Source organism: Python bivittatus, unplaced genomic scaffold (genome assembly GCF_059951505.1).
Source record: "Python bivittatus isolate LINGU-HERP-01145 unplaced genomic scaffold, Pbiv_v1 ctg000160_np1212, whole genome shotgun sequence".
NCBI classification, from domain to species: domain Eukaryota; kingdom Metazoa; phylum Chordata; class Lepidosauria; order Squamata; family Pythonidae; genus Python; species Python bivittatus.
The window spans coordinates 6,725,681-6,739,831 of NW_028277076.1; the positions used below are offsets into that span (position 1 = coordinate 6,725,681).

The 14,151-nt window shown below is 46.1% G+C and overlaps 1 protein-coding gene across 1 annotated transcript in view; it reads left to right on the plus strand.

Annotated features, from left to right (window-relative positions):
• Nucleotides 1-2,760: 2,760 nt before the first annotated feature.
• AK8 (adenylate kinase 8) overlaps nt 2,761-14,151 on the plus strand; it is a 61,073-nt gene continuing 49,682 nt past the window's right edge. The window contains exons 1-4 of the mRNA XM_007425206.3: nt 2,761-3,634; nt 7,418-7,502; nt 12,603-12,652; nt 13,801-13,914. Coding sequence (XP_007425268.2) covers nt 3,551-3,634; nt 7,418-7,502; nt 12,603-12,652; nt 13,801-13,914 — 333 coding nt within the window. The 5' untranslated portion in view covers nt 2,761-3,550. The remainder of the gene's footprint in view (nt 3,635-7,417; nt 7,503-12,602; nt 12,653-13,800; nt 13,915-14,151) is intronic.

Genomic DNA, 14,151 nt, shown 5'->3' on the forward strand with positions numbered 1-14,151 from the left:
TTGGTTAGCTTTCTCTGTGGCTCCAACCCAGAAAATGGGTTCATTTGGTTTGTGAACGCCGCCACAGCATTGAATGGTGATCTTCACTTTTAAAGGAAAGAGTGAAATATCTGGAATTAGGTTTTCAGACTTCTGACACGGGATAGACGGGACTGTTAATCGCTGATATTTCTTTTTGATTAATGGGTGTTCCTTTGCTTAATGTCCCATTCGCTCCCCAGAGCCACCATAACGAGATAGGTGACTGTATGAATGGTTTAAAATCAGTGTGTCTTAAACTTTTTGCTCTCAGGACCCCTTCCCCCTTTTAAAAATTATGGAGGACCCCAAAAGAGCTTTTGCTTGTATGGGTTACATTTACCGATATTTACCGTATTGAAATGAAAACAGATGCCTTCCTAGAATATTTATTTATTGAATCATAACAAATTAAAAAAAAAAAAAACAGAGGAGAGCGACATTGTTTTACATTTCTGCAAATACCTTTAATAACTGACAAATAATTTTGATTTCGCGGACCCCGGAGAGGGTGTTGGGGGACTCCCAAGGGTCCTCGGACCACACTTTAAGAAACGCTGGTTTGAATGAATGAATGAATGAATGAATGAATGAATGAATGAATGAATGAATGAATGAATGGAGAAGGATTTGGCTACCCCATCCCATAACCTCTGTGGGGTTCCCACCTCAATTGTCTGTCCATCTCTGAGCATCAAAACCATCTTGAAGGGCAAACCTTTTCTGAGATTTGACTTCTCCTTCCTCCCAAGCTCCTGTTCCCCCTCCTGGTGCCCTTCCCATACATTGGACGACAACTCCCGCCATCCCCAGGACCTGCAAAGATGGGAGTTGTAGTCCAACATATCCAGAAGGCCGTTATAGACACTGGTGGAATGCTAAAAGGAGGAAAAAGTTGGGTTTTATTCTTCATGGCTAGATCCTGCTCCTTCCTGCCTCTTCTTCTCTCAAGAAAAGGAAGGTAGTAAGTCCCATTTTCCTCCCCCAAAACACATTATCTCCCCCCTTCCCCTGTCCCCCTCCCCGGTCTGTGTTGCGTTCCCGTCTTCCGCAAAACCCCGCTTTAATATTGCATCCGCCCTGGCGATCCAGCCATTCGGTTTAATGATTTGTGTTTTAGGTTTTGCGCGGGTGAGCGAGGACCGTAGGAGAACCCCAATGAAGAGGGGGGCTCTTTCCCCCAAATGGGGGGTGGGAAAGAGCGAGAAGATACACGATGGCTGGCTTGGTTGCTCCCAACGCTCCAGGCAGCGAGTCAATCCACGGGTGATAAAAAAAAGGGGGACCGGGAACGTGGTCAACCAGTTGCTCTAAACCCTGGCAAGGGGTCGATTGTGAACATGACGCAGCCGTGTCACTGGTTGACGCTGGGAAAAGACCGAGGGGCATAAAGCGGCGGCTTGAACCCCTTCGGGTGTCCTGCCCACTGTTAAACCGGAGGCCCCCTTGATAGAGGGTCGAATGGGGTGGAAACGACGCATCTGTGGGGCAGTCCCCAGAAATGGGATGGCGGCTTGTAGCTCGAGTCCTCGCTGGGTCTGAATTCAATGCAGTGGGTGCAAAATCAGAGTTTCTTCGGGTTAGTAAAGGGACCGGCCGATCAAGCTTCGATCGGATCGTGCCGGCTTTCACTTAACTGGGAAACCGCTTACGGGCTCCGGTTCCCCACGTGGGCTTTTGCTCCCTCTGATGTTGGGGTTTCTTTCGTGGCCGTAAGTTCCCTGGCGGGGGCAAAAGATCAGGTGCAAAATTCAGCCGGAGGAGAATGGAGATTCGTACCCCGTAGGACGAAAGCGTGGGAAGGGACTTTGGAGAATATCTAGTCCGGCCCTTTGTCTTAAGTCGCGGGGGGCCTGGTTTCGGTTTTGCGGGGCTTATTCCAGCAAGCCACGGCTAAGTCAGTCAGTGAGGGGCAAACCCAGCTGCAAACCTATACTAAGGGTAGGTAAATCAAAGCACGTGTTGTGTAGATACAGGCACATTTTGCTTGACGTCTGGAAATCTCCTGGTGGTCTCCCATCCATCCAACAATTAATTAAAGCTTAGCTTTTAGAATCCACCCAGTGCTATTCCCTTTGGGGGCAAACACACCCTTCCTTTAACCACTTTCCTCCTAGTTTTCTTTGTTTCAATAATTTTTTCCCCTAGGCGGAGATCTTGGTCTGGTTTACGTGGGGAGAAGTAGCTGAACAGGGTTTGTTCTGTGGCATTGGTACATGGAATGTATTCAGTCCTGACGGGTTGTGCATCACGGTTTATGGTTTTGCCGGCGACACCAAGCCAACTTTGGCGCTGCTTCGGGCAATACATAACCAGGTCAGTTTCAGGTCTAACGATGCTGGTTCTTAGGGAAACATCTTCTCCCGAAGGGGAGTCAACTCCTAGGGTTTTCACACAACCCGCAGAGCCAGGTTTGCTGGACCGGGGTTAACCACATGAACAGAATGAGCCGGGCTGAGCGAGCCCGGCCGCAGAGCCGTTGAAGCCGGTCAGGCGAGAAGACAGCATTTGCACGCCAGGTTGAACTGGGCTGGGTCCCCCTCCCCGTGTCCTTCCTTTCGTGCACGTGTGGACCCGCCCCGCCTGCTGAGTCCGGGGTTGGGAAAGAGGGGACTCCGGGCGCCCCCGCGACCCTCCGGCATCCCCGGGACCCTCCCCAGGTGGGCTCGGCCGCCGGGCCGCTCCCCGCGGCGCCCGCTCACCTTTATTCTTCCCCCCGATTCTTCCGCATGTCCCGGAGTCGCTGCTGCTGGCGGCCGCCCGGATGGACCCTGCGGCTCCCCGACCGCCGCCCGACCGCCCCTCCCTCCCTCCGCCCGCCAAGGGCGATCCGCGCAATTGTTACAAGCGTCTCCCCGGGCAACCGAGGGGCGGGAGCCCTGGCGAGCCGCCACGCCCCCCCTTGCACCTGGGGACGAGCCGGGGCGGGGGAGGCGAGCGGAGGGCGTCCGGCTCCTCGCGGGAAGCTCCGCGAGCCTCCAGGTCCAGGAGCAGTCTATCCGCGGACGAGCTAGGGCTTCTGCCGCCGTTGGAGCAGAAGGTCGGCGGGCCAGGCATCTCTTTCCTGCCCGGGCATCTCCGGACATTCCTTCTCTGGCTCCCCTTGCCTTGCTCGGGGGCCTGTAGCCGGTTGCTCCTGCCACCTGCGGGTGCAAAGGGTTTTAATGGGAGGGGGAGGGGGAGTAGAGGCGGGGGCGTCCCTCGGGGCAAGCTGAAATGGGACTGCGTTCACACAACCCGGACGAGACCGCGCATTCACGGGAAAAGCGAGTCCGGCAGCAGCCACGTGCGAAGCGGCGAGCGAGCTCGAAGCCGGGGCGGCCACGTGGGGCAGCAAAGCGCTTTCTGTCTCTTGGCCGCCCTCTAGCGGCCGCTCCCATTGACGCAGCGCAGGCGACGTCTCTTTAAAACAGCAAGCGGCGGTGGAAGCTCTGTCGCTATTTGATGACGCCACGCGGGCTCGGGACCGCGGCGAAGTTCGTCTCCTTCCATTGACGTCGTCGCTTAGCGACGCGCGGTTGCTAGGGGCGCCATGGACGCCACCAAGAGGCCTCTCTATGTCCCTCCGCAGATGGGGCTCTACGCGGAAAAGCACCGTCTTTTCGACATGATGCAGGTGAGGGGAAGCGACGCCTCGCTGTCTCGTGAGCGAAGAACGGCCGCCTCCCTTCGCGGCGCGTAGAACCACTAACTTCTTCTGGGCAGGACGGGGGAACGGGTGAGAACTCCCGGCAGCCACCGCGGCGAGCTGGCTGGCTTGGAAAACTACATTTCCCAGCATGCTCTAGGCCAATCCCTGGCGGAGCGCGCGACCTCTGCTCTATCTTTTGCAAATTTGCTGGACTCGAGTACCCATGCGGGCTGGGGATAAGGGGCCGTGGGAATTTGGGAGGCAGCAGTCTGGGGGGCGTCTTTCGTAGGCAGGCTGAGGATTTTGGGGCTTGAAATCGGGGGGGGGCACCAGGTTGAAAAAAATGCATGATTTCTGTAGGGTTCCAATTGTAAAAGCATGGCTGGGTGCGGAGGAATGCATTTTCCCCCCGTTGATTTTATTGCAGCTGGATGGCCCACATTTCACAACCTCAGAATCCTAAGAGGAAGAGGGGTGGGGAAATTTTTGCAAAAGTGGGAAACTGCTTTATGTGCGGCTAAGAGGTTTGCATTCATGCCCAGTTCTTTTATTGCTGCATTTAATAAACGGTGGAGTTGGCTCCTGCTTGAAACAAACGCAGGCACCCTAAAAAAAATCTGGCAAAAGTTTCTGTCCCGACCACCGGTCCTTCCAACTCCAGGCTCTCCCTGATCAAGATCGGTTCCCTTCTTGTGACTTTTTGCATGCAACAACGAGAAGAAGGAAGACAAGCTTTGTCTCACCAGCAAGGGCTGGGTGACGCTGCAAGTAGCCAGAGGAGAAATGGAATTTCTCTGCATTTCTCCTTTCTGCCCTGCCTTCCATAAGGTATCAGGCCTAGATCCATGTGGGGATCAGGGTGCTTCTTTTTATACGCCTCGAGCTGTCCCGACAACCTCCCTGTCGGCTTTCCTCTCAAGACGATGTCAAACGACGGAAACAGGATCACGACCCTGAGCCACACCACAAAGCCATCATACGAGTGCCGCCTCCCAGTACAGTAATTCTGGGTTCTTTTGCTGACTGATAAAAGTCCAGTAAAGAAATTATCTGGCAGTTTTTCAAAGTATTTGCCAACTTGGAAGTGAGGGGAAGAAGTCATAATTGAAAGAGCTAGAAAGATCATGAACTCCCCTTTTTGTTGTTGTTTTTGCTGTTAGATACATGACTTCCTAATTGCAACTTTTTGTTGCTGTCGTTGTTAGATATGTTACTTCCCAACTGCAGATCTGCTGAAATCCTAGGCATCTGAATTACTTCTTACGGTTAGCGATCCCTATGTAGTAAACCAGGAACTTTTTCTCTCTAAGTCAGTAATACAACTGCAAATGTTCATCATTAGTTAGTTAAGAAGATTCAGAGAAGAGCAAGCACATTTCTCAGGAAATTAACGGATAGGATCACGTCTACAGATTTTGCCTTGCAGACGAGGAGAGAATTGCTTCCTTTTGCAAAGCTGGACATTCAGAGATTCGTTTGGGGGACTGAAGGATGATCATTTTGTCTTGCTGGGAACCTTGCTGGTTGGAAGGCAGGACCTTCAAGTTTTGCTTCAAACTGTAAGACTGTTCAGACAACACACTTCGCAGTTCTCCCTTCTGGATTTACACGACCCCTTGGATCTTAAGTGAAGCCAATGGGTTGCTTGCTAACCTGCAAAAACCACACAAAAAAAGATTGACCGTAACCAAGTGATTATAATGCAGATAAATATTCTATGACTCTGTTCTCCAGGAAGTGGAATCCAAGCGACAAGAAAATCAGGAGAACTGTACTGAATTTAACTTGATTCGGGAAAGGTCACAGTAGCCTCTTGTGGCAAGTAAGTAAATCAAATATATGCAGCCGTAGATGGTGAGAAAAGCCAAGTGTTTGTCCCCTAATTCCTGGCCAAAATGGACACGCTTTTCTTCCGATTCGAGATCTGTTCCCAAGCTGTAGAACATATTCCTGTTGTAGAAAATCTACGCACCTCCAGGTTGAACAGTTGGGTTCTTGGCGTTCTCCGAACTTGGCAGTTTTCCTGCAGACGTCGCACACCGGAACCTATCACATTTGGTGTTTTTTCCCCTCTGTAAAATCTCTGCCATCTTAATTGTCCCCAGAGGCTTACCTATACCCTAATGGTAATTTGTTTATTGTATTCGTTTTATATTGCCATTCATCTCACCAAGGCAATGCAATTAAAACGTCAGTAGAGCAATAAATAAGAAAATAGCAGGACACGTAACAAAAACCAAAAAGCAGGTGTATGGCTGATTCACCTAGCATACTAGGCCATAATGTGATAGGTTGGGGGTCCAACCTGGTTTAATGTATGAACCTACCAGTTATAGATCCACCACCTCCTAAGGTCATTTCTTTTATTGCTTGTTGAACAGTTCTTATGCTTAGAACATTTTTCATGATGCCCAGTTGAAATCTATTTCCTTGTATTTTAAACCCATTTTGACATAGACTGTCTTTTTGGAGCATCTCAGAACAAATCTGCCTTAACTTCTCTGTGGACAGCCCTCCGGATCCTCAAAACATCAGGTTTCCTCCAGTTTTCTCCAGCCCGAAAAACCTACCATCTCCAACCATATGGTTATTCATAAGGTGGTCCTTCCAGATACCTTATCGTCACGGTGGCTCTCCTCTGGACACAGTCTAGTTTATTTGTTCTAAACTGTGCAGTCAGAACCAGGTGCAGTATTATAACCGTGTTCTGACCAACGCAGAATAAAAGGCTGGTGGATGGATGCTAATTAAAGTAATGAGACAAGGCAGGCAGTTGGAAATGTAAAATCAGCGAAGTAATGTGGCCCTATTTTTTTTGGGAATGGTCACTTCCTATTTCATATGTTTCACCCTCTTCCTAGCAGAGATCTCCAGCGGCGACATATTCAAGATGAGGCCAGAAAGAGAATTTTTTTCATTCATTCATTCATTCATTTATTCATGGCAGCAGACACACTTCTGCCTCGTCTGTTTCTCACAGCTATTTTGTTAGGTGGGCTGAGAGCAAATGAATGAACATCCATGGTGACCTGGGGTTTGATCTCAGTTCCTCTAGGTCAGTGTATCTTAAAATGTGGTCTGAGGTTCCTTGGGAGTTCCCCAAGACCCTCTCAAGGGCCTGTGAAATCAAAATGATTTCCCAGATTTTGAAGATGCTTGCAAAAATTTAAAACCATGTCACTCTTCTCATTTTTTATCCATTAAAAAAATTACAGGTTTTTTTCATGAAAAATATTTTACTTATGGTCCTATCTAATGGGTTTACTATGGCTATCTTTACATGATTCAATAAATAAAGCTTCTATGAATATATCAGTTTTAATTTTTAATATGGTAAATATTGATAAATATAGCCCATACAAACAAAAGCTCTTTTGGGTTCCTCCATAATTTTTAAAAGAGGGAAGGGGTCCTGGGAGCAAAAAGTTTAAGCAACGCTGCTCTAGATTAAATCTTCATTAGTTGATGTCATTTAATGGAGGAAAAGCAAACTTCATTCCCAAATTGATACAACAGTCACCCAGAGTTGGATGGTGTAAACATTTAATTAATTAATCAATCAATCAATCATTTATTTTCTAGATGTTCTAATTGGCATTGCACCAGTTTCTAAAAAGAGGGGCTCATAAATGCTTTTGTTCATCAACTTTTCATGGGAGGGCTTTGTTTGTTAATTGTGGCTTTACAGAGCTTTTGATCTGTGAAAAACTTTGGAGTTGGGGACTGGGAATTGCTTCCTTTTTACTTAATTCATTGATTCATTTGTAGGATTTGCTGGGAGGTTTGTTGATCCACCGGCCAGAGAACCCACTAGACTTCTTGATAAGGCAGTTAAAATTCAGCAACTGCGATGGTGAGTAGATTGTTGGATTGCGGTCAGGTGGCTAGCCATATTTGAAATGAGTTTGTTCTACGGAGTGCCACTTGTTCAGTTATAATAGGAATAATCATTTAAATACGCGTGCTGCTAAACCTGTACGATTCTTTCAGATGTGTGGACTTCAACTCCCAGAATTCCCCATCCAGCATGCTTTAAGATGCTCGGACTTCAACTCCCAGAATTCCCTAGCCAGCATGCTGGTGGGGGAATTCTGGGAGTTGAAGTTCACACATCTTAACGTTGCCAGGTTTGAAAAAAGCTGGTTTAGAACAACCTTGTTAAATAATTGAAGGCATCAACATCAAATAAAAATTAAGAGCTGATGAGGAAGGAAGAATAGCAGATGAGGAATTTCTGTAAGTCTGGCTTAATAGCATTTTTTTTCTTGATCTTGGAGGAGGTGCTGACTCTTTTGGAAGAAGGGGGAAAAAACCCTTCCCTTTATTAAAGTCATCAGTAAAGCTATGAATTTTCATGATCTCTGCTTGCAAGTCAGTTTTCACCCCAGAGAAGATTTCAAGCAGAGATGTGGAAGCCAGAAAGAAAAGAAAGAAGTATCTATTCCAGTCGTGGAGTCAGAAATGATTTTAATTAGTAATAAATTCTAAAGTAATGCTGTAGAACAGGGAGATACCCCCCACTCCCCCAGACTTCACAAAAGCAATAATAATTTATATCTAAATTCATTGACAAGGATAGAGCTGGTGAAGATTTAAAAGCAGGGGGGAAATCATTGAGAAAACCAACCTGTAGCTTTATCAGGACTAATCACCACTGATGAAGTGTATGCAGAATTTCTCCTTTCCATGAATTTTTAAAAAATTAAATTTGTATTTGTGGAGAGAGGATACAGTATTTCTTCAGACACCATATGATTAATTTATGGAGTTCATTGCCATAAGATGCAGTGTGATCCCTGCAAGATATAGCTTTAAAAGAGGACTAGATATGTTTATGGAAATGGAGAGGTCCGCTGATGGCTAACATGAAAATTTTATTAATTTTATTAATTTTTGTCGGTGTCCTCTTCTCATCCTCCAACCCTTGGGGATGTCTTGATTCACATATCAGCTAAGCCATGCTTGTTTCATCACAATTGGCTGGAATCTGGAAAAAGGTTCCCCCCAAGATCCAGATGGCCCCCTTTCTGCTGTCATTCAGAAGAACCGTGAAGATCTGGTTCCTCACCCAGGCCTTCAGCGAGGGAAAGGGAGACCGCTCCCTTCATCGCGCTCACCATCTTTTATCTTTATTTTTTATTGATTTTATTGTAATTTCTTTGTTGGGAGCCGCCCAGAAGCATTGAGAGTCAGTTGGCAGACAAGTTGAAAAAATTATTTTTAATCACCCAGCACTTCCCACAGGACTCACTTTCCATATGCAAGCAAGGAGCTGGTTGCACAAAATAAAGGCATGATTCCTCTTTCCATCTCCTCTGCCGAAACGGAGAATAAACCAGGACTGCATTTAGCTTGGCTTGTCTCATATAGACCAGAATTACAGTTTGAGAAACTCTAGATTGCTGAACAACCCAACAACAAACCAGACTTTCTAACTTGCCCATAACGCTATGTCAGGGTTTGGACAAGCCCAAACTTTGTCCTGGTTTATCCAGCTTCCATGATAGGAATAAGGAGCAAAGGAGCAAGTGAGTTCTTTGTACTGTTTCCCATAACAGCTTTCTTTTCGGAGATACCAAGAATATTATTCTGATCTGCCCTTAAACAGGCATATGCTTTTCAACTACTGCATCTTAGCATTCACAAAGCCAGGTCTTAATTTCTGAAATGGCCCAGATTCAGGAGAAGCTGAATTCTAGTTCTGCTGATCAGTTGGACGGCTGAAAGTTTATTTTTTATTTTACACACACACACACACACACACACACACACACACACACTGTACATACATACAGCCGCCCTAAATTCTAGTTCTGCTGATCAGTTGGACGGCCGAAAATTTATTTTTTATTATTTTGTGTGCGCGCGTGTGTGTGTGTGTGTATCGCCGCCCTTCATACTGCTGCGACTCTGGGCGGCTTAACCAAGTTAAAAACCAAAAACGCAATACAAAAAACCCACACAAAAAAGAACAAACCAAAATGTAAAAGCAATCAAACGATTAAACCACCGGGGGGAAAAAAAGAGGGTTTTTTTGAACCACATCTCCGCTCTATCAATCAGGAACCCTTGACGAAGTCGCATTTCTGACGTTTTTTAATTCGGGTCTAGAATTAGTCTTTGGAATAAGACCTTCTCTGGGTAGCTCATCTCTGTGCCGTGATCCAGGATGAGTCAGGCTGCTTCGGGGTGTTGAAAGCGGTGGGTCACCGTCTGCTTAACTCTTTGCTGAATTCTGGCTGTTTTGAATTAATTGGGTGTTTGCAGCTGGGGAGGGATAAGCAGAACATATGTACGTTGCCCTGCAAGAGTACACTATCCGTCCCCCCCATCCATGACATATGTTTAGGGACTGTGGAAGATTCTTACCAGCGTGCAAATGAGTAAATCAACGCATTTACTACGTCTGCTGCCTGCTCCGAAGCAGAAGGAAAACCAGATTTAGTACAAAGTGAGCATTTACGGTAGCCCTGGGCAATATTAAAGCATGATATGGTGTGTATAATGATACGTTTCGTTTTTTTATCAAACGTTTGTCCAAGAAAGCTGTGTATTAAAGCTTCAGCACCTCGGGGTTTTCGTCTGAATTTTAAATCATGCTCCTACTTAAACCTCAAAAGGATCTGTAGCTAGAAAGCTTCTTTTTAATTTTTTTTTTTTTTTAGTTTGCTTTGAAGCGGATTGAAGAAGTTGATTAGTGTTGGCACCAAAGCACATTTCGATGACTCTGTTTATAAATAATTCCTCATTACCAGGCTGAAGTTTCAAGGTGTTAAAATTCTAAAAAAAAAAAGAAGAAGAAGAAGAAAAAGAAGGAGAAGGGAAAAAAAAGAAGGGGGAAGAGAAAAAAGGGAGAGAAAAAGGCTGTACGTTTTAATCATATTAGAGTTTGAAAGAAATTAGGCGATGAAACAGCTTAATGTACTCTTTTAAGGTATTCTTTCCCCGACATTGTGAACTCTTTCTGTTGCACTTTTCAGAACCAATAAGCAAAAGAACATTTCCTTAAACCTCTGAGGTCAAAAGAGCTTTGTTAAGATGAATTTGTAATCTGGGGATTCGAGCTTGATTTAAAAGTTGTCATTGCCCAGCTCTGTGCTGAAAATGCTTGCAAAGCTTTTGGGGGAATAAAAATGCCCACAATCGTTCCTCTTTCTTAGCTATCTGGCAAGATCAGACAGCAGGGTTTGGTTTTATTTTATTATTTTATTATTTATTTTATTTTATTTTTTATTTTTAAGCCACTAGTCTTTTGCCTCTCGGCTGTTTGCAGGAAAAAAAAAACCTTAAAGCAACGATATAAACGAAAACAGTAAAGCCATTAAAAAAAATCCTATCCTTCATTTAAAAAAAACAGTATCACGTCCATGAGCAGTTTGAATGTGGCTCTATTCGTTCGTTAATTTTAAAGCCCTCTGGAAGAGCTACCCCACTTTGGTTGTGTCACACACCAAGCCCCATTAGGGCTTAACCAGGTTACTCGAATTCTACAACATGGGAAACCCATGGCTAGGTTTCCACAACTACGAAGTACCCAACTCCATTGTAGCTGTGTTATGTGAACCCAGCCCTGCATGGGGGAGAAAAGAAAGTGGATTCTCTGTCCACCCCCCAAAAATAATTTGCTGTCTTTAAATGGCACTCTGATTCCACCTTAGTAATGTTTCTCCCCTCCCCAAAGTCTGGTTAAATTCCATTTCTTTCTTAATTGAGATGTTTCCTACCATCTTGGCTGGAGGGCCACTGCTTCAATGTCTCCGGCCTTCTTAAAAACATTTTAATCCCCATATTAGCAATGATGCTCAAGAGAGGAGGCCGAAGATTCCTCCCCATCAGAAAGGAAACATAAATTCAGAGGCATGAAGGACAGAGGGAGCAGAAACATGAGGATGTTTCTCTTCCTCTTGCTTCTAATTGCGCTCTGAACCAAAAGGTCGGTTGTAGACAACATCCTCCCGCACACACAAACACACAAAGGAAACAAGATCAGGGAGAATTGGATATGAATGTTGAACAAGGGCAGAAAGAACTGAGGAGAAATGCAGAATAACCCGCTTTCCTCCAGTGGCCAAGAGCAAAGTTTTTCTGCCTGCTCCAGAAGAACCTGGAAAATGTGCAGCGGTTCTTCCGTTTCTAGCTCTGCCCGGGAGGTAGCGAATCACCACCCCAAGACGTGAGAGGAAAGAGAAACACCTCCATTTGCTCTCCCGACTAGCAAAAATTCTTGCCGGCTGCACGGAAGTAGGAAAGTGCTGTGCGCTGAACCAACACCTTGTTGGGTTGGCTTCCATGTAGGGTGTTGGGTGCCTGTAGACATTGTGGTTGGCAAATTGTTCAAGATCGAGCATGGCTGTGCAAACCTAGCCCATTGTGGCTTGCGTGATCGACCATGGTGAAGTAAACAAGGGTCCAGCCAGACTGGGTGTTTGGGGACCCTTGCTTCCCAACGCACAAGCTATACGTTCTATGACGAAATCTCGGCTCGTTACTGAAGACCAGAAAGGCTTCCATGCTTCATTTCTTTTCGTTTCTTTTTTTTAAAAAAGCTGCCTTTGGACTTCCTAGCACCCTGGGGTGAGCAGGGGGTATGAAGCTAGATGCTCTTGTTCAAAAAAAAAAAAGTGCTCTTCAGCACCAGTGCATCAAAGGTAAAATTGGAACAGGCCACCTAAAGAATACTTTTACTGCCATCTTCTCTTGCCCCTGGCCATAGTAGCAAGGCTTCATGGGAGCTGAAGTCCAAAACATATGGAGGGCCTCCATGGTGAAGCCCCTCCTCCCTCTAAATTGGAGGTCCACATTGAGGAATGAATAAGGTCACAAACACCCCTCAGACGCACAAAACTGAACATGAAGGAGGCAACCTCTCATAATGTGCAGCATAATTAGGAAATGACCCAGCCCCGTAAGAACTGTGAAGCTTGACAATCTCATGTTTTTCTTTAATCCATAGCTCCAAGGATCTTTTTACTTGGCCCTCCAGCCTCTGGGAAAACTACTATTGTGAGTATCTCCCCCTCCCCCTCCTCCTTCTCCTACCATACCCATACCGCTCCTCCTCCTCCTTCCCCTTCCCATATCTCTCCTCCTTCTCCTTCTCCTTCTCCTTCTCCTTCTCCTTCTCCTTCTCCTTCTCCTTCTCCTTCTCCTTCTCCTTCTCCTTCTCCTACCATACCCATATCTCCTTCTCCTCCTCCTCCTCCTCCTTCTCCTCCTTCTCCTCCTCCTTCTCCTTCTTCTCCTTCTCCTTCTCCTTCTCCTTCTCCTTCTCCTTCTCCTTCTCCTTCTCCTCCTCCTCCTCCTCCTCCTCCTTCTCCTTCTTCTCCTTATCTTCTCCTTCTCCTCCTCCTCCTCCTTCTCCAGAACGTTGCATAGGAAAAAGTTACCATACCTAGCAGCCAACAGTCACCCCTTCAAAAAGCCCAATTCTCTCCCCAAGCCCCTTTTCATCACATTTGGAGGAAGCAAGCGCCCTCCTTGAATTATGAGAAGTCCATCCTGCTGGCTATCCTAATGATCAGTTAAAAGTAGTAGAAGGGGCTGCACTCCCAAGATTAACACCATAAGCCCTAGGCCACCTGTAATTTCAGATATTATCTCACAGGGTTGCATAAGGTTTCTCTGTTTTGATGATCTCTCCAGACCTTTGGTAATTAACGACACAGGCCTTTATTTATTTATTAACAGGTGGAGGGCTTTTGGTTGTGGGGACGTTGCTTAATGCTACATAATATTCTAACAAAGGCCATTGACGTTCACTCTCTTTTCGTTGCGCTAATCTGCATTAAAACATCCTGGAGAAATATCTAGCCAGCCTCTGCTTGAAACATCCCAGGAAGGAAAGCTTTGCGCTGCTTCTGAACGAAGCAGGAGGATATATTTTCAGAGCACCATAAATATCACCATCCCATATTCCCATTGTGTCAAATTTAAAAGTAGTTTCTCCCGCTCTCTTTTTAAGCAGCCGTTCGCGCATCATTTTGGCTTTTGTGTGACCACCCTGGGTGTCTTTTCCTGCTAGTAACTGTTCCAAGCAGCCCGCCCGCAAATGAAAAACTCTGGCAATGCGGCATTTTTTATTTTCTTCAAATATACTTTGGAAAGACACTTCCCCCCCCCCTTCTCTTCTCCCACCTTGTTTCTCTCTGCAGGCAATGTGGCTGAGTAAACAATTGATAATCCCCTGGATATCCCAGGAGAATTTGTTAACCAATGAGTGGTCAGCCCTAGCAAGCGAAGTGCAAGAGTATCAGGAGAGAAAGCAGGTATGTTGCTGGAAGTAACAAGGCCATCTCTACATGCGAGGGGAAAATAAATTGTGGCGTTTGCCGGGTTTTTCGGCAGGTGCGCAACGAGAGGTCCAATTATCACCGTTCGTTTGCATCAAGGCTGCTCCAGCGCACCCTTCTGAGTCCGATAACAGGCTCACAGGCTGGGATAGGAAGAGCAGAGAGAAATCTGCCGTTTGGTGTCGAGGGTTGAGATTTCCTTTCTGAATTCGT